Source organism: Nymphaea colorata, chromosome 2 (genome assembly GCF_008831285.2).
Source record: "Nymphaea colorata isolate Beijing-Zhang1983 chromosome 2, ASM883128v2, whole genome shotgun sequence".
NCBI classification, from domain to species: domain Eukaryota; kingdom Viridiplantae; phylum Streptophyta; class Magnoliopsida; order Nymphaeales; family Nymphaeaceae; genus Nymphaea; species Nymphaea colorata.
The window spans coordinates 9262036-9271258 of NC_045139.1; the positions used below are offsets into that span (position 1 = coordinate 9262036).

The window sequence follows — 9223 nt, forward strand, 5'->3', positions numbered from 1 at the left end:
GATCCCACCAAAGACGGGAAGTAGGCTGTATGCGTGGCCGACTGGCCACGTGTCAAGCACCAATTGGTCGAAGCGGGCCCCAGCCACCGGCTTCCCATCTGTCATGCACGGGGACCAGGGAAGGATGAGACGTGGATGGCGAAAAAGGCGTCGGCCTCCACGTCAGCTCCGGCGTCGTCTACCTGCAACCCTGGCCCACCCACGAGCCTCTTTCAACTCTCCGCGGGCCCCGCCCCTCCGCCCGACCATTCCGCTACTGCCACGTGTACGGCCGGCAAAAGTAAGATGGTTGGCACGATGAAGCAAACAAAAAAGGACCTCAAGCTGCGATTTTCTTTTTTTTCAAAAAAAAAAATTTATAATATTGAAAAAAATAATTTCCAGTGACACCCGCCAAGGGACGATGTCGGCCAGATTCCTCGACGGCTCTGTATAAATAGCCGTCGCCCCTTCTCACCTTCACTCACTCACTCGCATAAACCCTCTCGATCTCAAGCCACCTCCCCTTCCTCCAAACTCTCCATCTTCATTCACCCTTTCCGGGAGATCAGACTCGTCCACTCTGTTCTTTTCCTCCACAGTCATCACCATGGCCAGCGTCGAGGTAAGAAGTCCTATGGCTGCCCAGTATTTCAATTTATATATGAACCTTATACTGCGTTTATATAAGATGATCGGGGTGCATTTGTTTCATCTCTCTCGTATCCTTCGCAATGTTTCACAAACACATGCTCATATTAGCAAGTGTTTGATTCTTGGTATCTTTCAGCGTTGATGTGGACACTAGTTTGCACAAATACGTAGTGAGATAAGAGGTTGGTGTGGTGACTTCTGCTCATTAGGAATGAATTTCCAAGAATATGCAATGATCCTTGCAAAACCAGTAATGAAATCTCTAATACTATCTTCTCCCACCCATTTAGTTAGTTTAGACATTGTTTTCATTACGAAAACAACACAGATACTTGATCAAAACCAGGTTTACAACATGGTTTAACATAATCGAATATATGTATGTATGTATACAATGTTGTCTGAACTGTTAAATGATCAAGGGTCGAGATCAAGATGTATGAGTCATGTACCCAATGAGATTTTGAACGTTTTTGCAGGTTGCTCCAGCATCTGTCGAGGTAAGCACAACTGCAGAACAAGTGAGCGAGCAGACCACCGTAGTGGAGGAGAAACAAGCACCACCAGAACCAGTCTCCGAGGAGACCCCTGCCGCCGAGCCAACGCCAGAGGCCCCAGTGGTGGAGGAGAAGCAGGAGGCAGTGGTGGAGGCGGAAGTGAAGGTGGAGGAGGAAGCAGCGCAGCCGGTGGAGGTTGTGGAGGCGAAGGAAGAAGAGGCCACGGCGGAGCCCCCAGCAGCTGAGGAGAAGAAGGAGGAGGTTGTTGAAGAGAAGGAGGAAGCAGCAGCGGTAGAGGCAGAGGCGGAGACTAAGGTGGTGGAGGAAGAGGTGGCGGAGGTACCTGCTCCTGTTGCTCAGGAGCCAGAGGCACCACCAGCCACAGAGGTGGTGCAGGAGACCGTCGTCGCTGCAGAGGAGACCGCTGTTGCTGAGTAGAAATCATGTTTGGTGAATATGAGAGTTTTGGTCTTTTGAGATTATGAGCTCTGTTAGCTGGTGAGGGAATAATATTAGCTAGGTGATTATTGGCTACTGTCAGTCGGATCAGTAGGCACTTCTTTTTTTTTTCCATCAGTGTATGTTGTTTGATGTCATGTTGAAGCTGCAGTGTGTTCTTTATGTAAAAGGAGAATTTACTTTCTTCGAGTTTCTCCTTTTCTATTCTCTATATCTTTATTCAGCTCCTTTCTTTTCTTCTTATACGAATAATGGACAATGCACAGTTATCATATATCTCTCTCACTGGTACTGCGACGGGTTGGGTTGGGCGTTGATCTTTAGATTAAAAGTGTCATTATGAGGTCAAGTGGACCGGTTCTTGTCTCTACCCCCTCTCTCACATATACGCATCACAAATAGACAAATGTAGTAAGAAAGGTCTGTTCAGCACTGCACGTAGATTCTGATTAGAATACTTAAGTTAAAAATGTCAATAAGGTTCGTAGTTTAGACGATATTAACGAAAAAGGAATGTACCAACCTGTTTGCTCGGCTACCGCGAGGCTGATCAAGTATTTTAGAACCAGACAATCCCGTGATCAATAATCCATCTCACATAGAAAGACAATTAATTTCTGAAGTTCAGGTCTTTGGTTCTTGTTATTTCATTTCTCTCTTCTGAAATCAAAGGACAAGAAATACAGCATCGCTGGCGTAATACTGGTGGCATGAAATGAGATGTATCATGCACAAAGGTCTTTGGTTCCAGAACCAGTTAGAAGAAAGAGACCATGTGTATGTGCGTCCATATGTGTTCGCATACCCACATGCATGCGCGCGATTGTACGTGTGTATGTGTATGGAAAAAGAAGTTGCATTGAAGCCGGACTCAATAATGGATCCATAGCTGTCCATCTGGTGACATGTCAATGAGTGAGTGCATCAGGTAGGGCTTGATTGTGAAATGTATAAGGTTTATCATCCTGTCCATTGGCGTCATCCGGGGAGCAGATCTGTGACTTTAGCCATTCTCAGCTTTCTCTTCATATCTGGCTCGTTGTTCTACCCTTACCGTAATTATTCCCATTGATCCCCTTCACATACGCGTTCATGTGCCTCAAACACGAAGGAGCAGAGGTACCAACTTCATGAATGCATAGATTTGAGTCCAGTTTGTCCTCATTATAAGACATAATTAAAGGGCGCCTAATCTCAGCAGTAAGGTTAAATAATTATCCTTGTTTTTCATGATTGCAATCACTTTTCTCAGTCGTTCAATAGCCCTCTCTTCGTTTTCCCACGGGCAAGCAATGTATTTTCTTTGCTTGCACATCTTTATGTAAAGGGTACAGATCTGCTAAGTAGCCTTGATCAGCGCACTCTCTTTTAATTTATTCAGACTGGAGCCACTTACCTGCAAGTACCTTCCCCGTGACATCAATGGCACAGGTATGATGCCTCTGTCTAAAAATTAACCTGTATATAGGTAGGAGTACTCTTCTATATAGGCTTAGTGTCCATTGGAACATTTCTTATCGATTGTCTGATTCTTGGACGTGAAGAAGTAATCAGCTGGACTGGACCTTAGTAGTAATTTTTTCTTCTGCAAAAGAGAAAAGCACCAACTCCACTGAACATCAATCAAGTAAAAACAGACTAAAGCACGGCCGAAAATATCTGAGAAATTAAATTGCAATGGCCGTGAGACTATGTAACCCCACCGCTCGTACCACCAGAGGCACCGTGGCCGCCTAAAAATAGATGTTTCAACCGCTGACAGTGTTGCCCACTGCAGATTTCCATCTTGGTCGCCTTGACAGCCTTAAAGTTAAAAACTTTAATAAAGGGCTTTCCAATAGTCCTCCTGCAATTCACACGCTTCCGCTCCTATGCTCCCACCTGCCCTCTTTAATACAACTGATGACCATCAGTCTCTTTCCACGATCACCTTTTTCTTTTAAGAGGTCACCAGCCGAAGCAGTACTCGCATCAGACCTGGTTCAACTTTGGAGTTCTTGGATTGTACAGAGTCTTTGGTATGATCACCGGCATCCAATGTTGGGGGCAATTAGAAAGAGACATTAAATTTATACCCACCATCTTCACATCAGAAGCTGAGGTGATAATAAGACTGGGGGTACTACGTACTATCCTCACACTAGCTATCCTTCCCCATGAGATCCTGATCCCATGTGCCCCCACATACTTTTCTCTCACAACAAGGGACATTGTGGTCAGGAAGGGAAGCTCTCGAGGACTCCCAAGTTCTCAAGGAATCCGCATGTGGGTCATAGAGATCACATGACAAAGAAATAAATATATTCTATCACCGTACCGCAGTTGTGTTCAGATCTCGAGTGGAACTTGTTATCACCAGGGATTCTTGAATTTGAATAGAGAATGCAATGAGAATGATGGAGCCCGAGCCTCCATGATTATTAATGGAGGTCTAAATCTCAGTTCAGGTTTGAGATCTGAGCAGGAACATATACTGAGATGCATGTCTACATGACTCTGAATCAGAGTGGAAGGTGATATGAATCAAAGTGGAGGGAATAGTCTCGAGAGATTCAACATATGGATCCAGAATGTGTGGTAATAATATTCAAGATCAATATCTGGGATCAGCCAATTTGGGTTTATGAAGTCTGAAAAGCACTTGTATTCTACTCTACCAAATTCATTCTCTTATCTTTTTGAGGGTGCATGGATAAAATTTTTTTACTTTTAGTGTTTTTTTTGGTAAAATGAAGTTTAGAACTTCATTCATATAAGCTATTTGAAGCTAGATCGACTTACACATTTCTTTTTGTAGGCCAGGCGCTCAGTATCACTTTGAAAATTGTACTTCAATTATTGAAGCATGACAAGGAACGAACACTGTGAAGAAATAAAAGGACAAACAAAAAGAGGGTGATCTTCTACTCAATTGCTAGCAAAATGTTCAGCAAATTTATCTAAGTACCGCTGATACTGATTTGCGTAGCTAAATGGATTCCGGGAAGAAGTACTTGATTAATGCATCCCATGCTGCAACAAAATGTGGTATCTTTTTGGTAGATGGGAAGGGCATCCGAGGCCTTTATCACGTTCAATAAGAGTAATCTGAAATGGGTTGTGAGTCTATTACATAGCTGGCCGTTTATTATATCATTTTACCGTAAGTCGCCCTCCTATCCTTAGGTGGATCATTATAGTATGATAAAACAATCTACGGCCTGTCCCTCCATTTTGTTCTACCATACAACCAGTGTTAATTTACTTATACAAAGGAAGCATCTGATGTTAATAACCACAAATTCCAAGACCGTTAAATACAAAAATAACACATTTTCCTTAGAAGGCACACTAGTTTTCATGGTTACTTTCACTGTAAATTACATAGCATCAAAAAAAGATTGGAGCACCACCGATGCAAATGGAGAAGCAAAAAATAAAGTGCCCGAATCGATTAAACAAAAGCTGGGCAGCCATTTTGTGACGTGCTGATCAGTAAGACGTTCATTTCACGTCTTTTTACAGAATTAACATTAATTTATTCAAGAGGAACTAGAAATTGCTCCTCCAAGTTAACATAATCTAGGAAGAGCTGATCAGATCTCAGAGCAATGCTTGGTGGAGAGATCTTCCAGGTTCACCAGCGAGAAATCTTGTTGACTAAACTGCAAGGGAGATGCGGCCATTTACTATGGAAGCTGGGTTAACTAAGATGTTATTCTTGGTGCTTTTCTAATGGCTGAAAATGAAAGAGAGGGTTGGGTCGTGCGGAGAAATTGTATGGCAGTCTGAAGACAATCTGGTTCTGATCATGTCCTAAAATGAACCAAGAAAGAATACGCCAACCATGCTGTATCGACTTAAGATGAAATATTCTGCTAAAGAAAATAGCAACACAGTGAAGTCGATCGCTAAAGTGTTGACTAGAACTCCTAGCTTCAGTATCCAGAGAAGGAGAAATCTAAAAGAAATAGAGCTGCAGCTCATGAAAACAAGTCTGAAATGGAGTTTTCCTTCTTTTTTCTGACGACAGAAAACATTCTTGGGAGTTCGGACCGCTTAATAGTGTTATTTGTCATGTATGCAACTATAGAAAAGAGAAATTCGTCATCGAGTGATAACTATTTTCCTTAGCTGGTGTCCACACAATGTACATGAAATCTTGGTACAAGATCTATTCAGTCAACATGGTTAAACATATTCTGGTTTATCTTTGAAATGACAATAATTGAACTTCTTTTTGCTATTTTTCCTAGAGTTTAGACCATGCATAAATATTAGGCAAGAACGTGAAGGTCTCATATTTTAAGTCAGGTCCTTAGTTGAAAGAAAGAAAGGAAAAAACAACTGACAGTAGCAAATGTTATTTAACGTAAGAATGCTTAGTAGTGTTCATTGATTATCGCACACCGCCACAAGAATGCAGCTAAAAATACGGTGCAAGGCCCCTGCAAGTGTGGCTGCATGCACCTGTGAAAAACTTGGCGTAGAATATATATATATATATATATATATATATATATATATATATATATATATATATATATATATATGTAGGCCCATTCAAAAGCAAACATATAATGTATTCATTATTCAAATTCATGAAACATATCAATAAAAAAATATCAAAATAAGCAAAAAAAAAAAAAAAAAAAATCAACGATCATTCTGACATGTCCAGGTTGTGTTTAATTTGTGTCCACACTTTTGTGTCCTCACTTGACGAGCTGTATCGATCAACACGTGTGGGGCACTCTCTTAATTGAGCCCATATGGGCAAGTTACACATTATTTTCTCAGAAAAAAAAAAAAATCTTACATCGCAGTTAATATACAAACATCATTGATTCAGGAAATTTTAATCCAAATCTGTAGACAATCACGATCATGAATTGGCAACTATCTTTGAGTTATTCCAGTACACACCAATTTTCTTTGTAATGATCAACATAAGCAATTCATGCTTTGGCATGACCACATTTTTTTTGTTCCACTACAATCCGGGATAGGCCAACCGTTCCTGATGTTGGTTTGGATATTACAGGATCAATTAAGTTGGCTACAAATGTGGAGAATGAATAAATCCACAACATAAAAGTATTGGATCTATTCATAGCTTTGGAATTCTATGTGACTAGTTCTTGAAGCTCAATGATATCTGGGAAGGGCCTTTGGGTTTCGGCAACATACCGTGGTAAGACTAGAAAGGAGAAGGGCTTGGGTTCAAACAATACCTCAAATGACTTGTAATTTGATTAAATGTTGAGGAATAAGGTTCCATTAATATGCATACGGGTTTTTTCTGTTTAAGAAGTAACCGTAAAAATGACAGAATTGATCAGTGCTATTATTCTTAAAATTAATGAACCACTGTTATGTAGGAAATAATTTTCAGTTGCTTTGCCTTGGATGCAAAATCTCACAATGCCTTTCAAGTAGAAGACATTTGATTGGCTTGGATCTAAAATCTGAGATGGTGTGAGGCTTTCTAATTCTGAAGACTCTAGCAAGTATCTGCAGTTTCTTGTATATTATGAAACATGCTTACGTCAATATATTATGAATTTGTAATCTACATCCTAAAATCAATGATTCTCAAGTCAAACCCTGCTTCTGTTTATCGGATGCATGACTTTGTAGCATAACAGAGATCTCAAATTCATTTTCTCAAATCAGCAATTCGCTAGAACCATAGATTTTTGGTGAGACTCGCTTTAAATCTGACTCTTGGGTCTAAGATCGAGATAGCCAAATGACTAAGACAAACTCCAAAAGAGACTGTTGAACCTTCTACCAAATAAGGCTTAAATGCACAATGGTGTTGGACATTGGTCTTGCTGATTCTTAACCATATAAGTTTCTGTTTTCTCTTTTTGGAGATCAGGAACATATTTTCTTCCATTCAATATTATTTTCTTCCCATTTACCGTAGAAATTAAAACGATCAACATTTCATGATTAACTTAAAGCTGCAACTTTTCCTAGCACGCTTCCTGAAAAGTTTTAATCTAGACTTTAAGATGATGGTAGGGGTGACAAAAGGAGCAGACCAGAAAATGACATTTCAGTTGGTGAAGATCAAAGATGATCAAAATAAATTGCCAAACTCTTTCTCTGATGATCAATTGATTAACCAATTATAATGTGTACTCTTATTTTTTTACTTATAAAAGGTAATTTTCTCTCTCAAGGAAATGTCCCATAATCAAACCTAGACGTTTGTGCTATGTAATCTATATAGGATTTAAATTTTAGCTCAAACACGAAGATGTGGCCTTTCTTATCAATTCATAAGTAGTTGGAAACAAGAAGCGACGTGCCGTCATGGCATACCTTTGCCAACTAGTGGAAAAGAACAGTGGCTGGACGATTGAAACATTGTTATATAACTTTCAGGAAAGGAAGATATACTTTACATAAGATTAAGATTCACCTGTCGGCAAGTGATCAGAATACTGTTAAGAGTGGCGCCTCCAAACCACCATGGCTAGAAGACCCATCTATGGGATGAAAAACTGGTTTTCCGGTGTCGCCATTAATGGCGGAAAATGGAAATGGATGGTGATTAGAAAGAGGTTCCGACCGGAAGGCTCACCATACGGGCTTTTTGTCGATGTAGTTCATTTTAATTTCAAGATGAAGGGCATTCGTAAGCAGTGTGCGCTAAGTGTATGCTATTCTCTTCTCTCTGTGTATACTTGTTACTTGCAGTTTAGTATTTTGTTCGTGTATATCAAAGAGCGATCAAAATATACTCACTTTTCGGGCTCTGTTGTTCTCGTAAATCCCATCTTAGATATTACACAACGCAAGACGGATGTCAGTCTCGTAAATGTCAAAAATTCAATGCATCTCTATTTTTCAATGTTGTCCATTCATCTCGCAAAGTTAACAGAAATTTCTCTAGCGTATTATATGTGCTAAAGTTTTACTTGATTAAGACTTGTAAATATATTTTTCAGTTTTATTAATTAATTCATTATGCTTCATAGATGGCTAAGATGTCATAGGTAATTATATCTGTTCGTTCGGAAACAATGATCTAATCTCTTTTTTCGTTAGTAATTTGTTTGAAGAATAACCACATATAAATATGATCATCATCCTCATAACCCATTAGTCAACACCTAAAGTGATAAAGTTGTTCTATAATGTACAACCATATAGAAATGGTAAAATGATCCCTTTATTTTTGATATATATGAAACGACCATACATTTACAAAGATTTGGATTAATATATATGGTACTCGTTATGTACATTTCTCAATTTATAAAAGTTATATATATCTATGAATATGATCCGGCTGGATATGTATATATGAGAGAGAGAAAGAGACGGGTCGAAGTGGGGACAGATCAAGGGTTGCTGTGAGCAACAAGTCAGTGTAGACAGAATTATTGAGAATGAAACTAGTGGCTGTGAACAAGGCTGACCACTCAATTGCACACCCGTGACTCTTTGCAGGTCAGCCTTTCCCCGTATCTTCTCTCTCTCAAGTTCTGAACCACAGACACAAAAAAAAAAAAGTACGCTCACGGGCCTGAACAAGTCCCTCCCCTTTGGTTATTTAAAGCCACGTTGAGGCCAGCCATTGGGCACCAGGCCGTGTTGGAGCGGAAGCAGCACGGTTACCAATCTCCGGCACAGCAGCA

At 40.1% G+C, this 9223-nt stretch overlaps 1 protein-coding gene across 1 annotated transcript; it reads left to right on the forward strand.

Annotated features, from left to right (window-relative positions):
* Window positions 1-446: 446 nt before the first annotated feature.
* LOC116246947 (uncharacterized) lies at window positions 447-1773 on the forward strand. Its single transcript, XM_031618868.2, has 2 exons — window positions 447-604; window positions 1113-1773. The coding sequence occupies exons 1-2, from the start codon at window positions 590-592 to the stop codon at window positions 1566-1568; spliced, it is 471 nt and encodes a 156-aa protein (XP_031474728.1). The 5' UTR covers window positions 447-589; the 3' UTR covers window positions 1569-1773.
* The last annotated feature ends 7450 nt before the right edge of the window (window positions 1774-9223 follow it).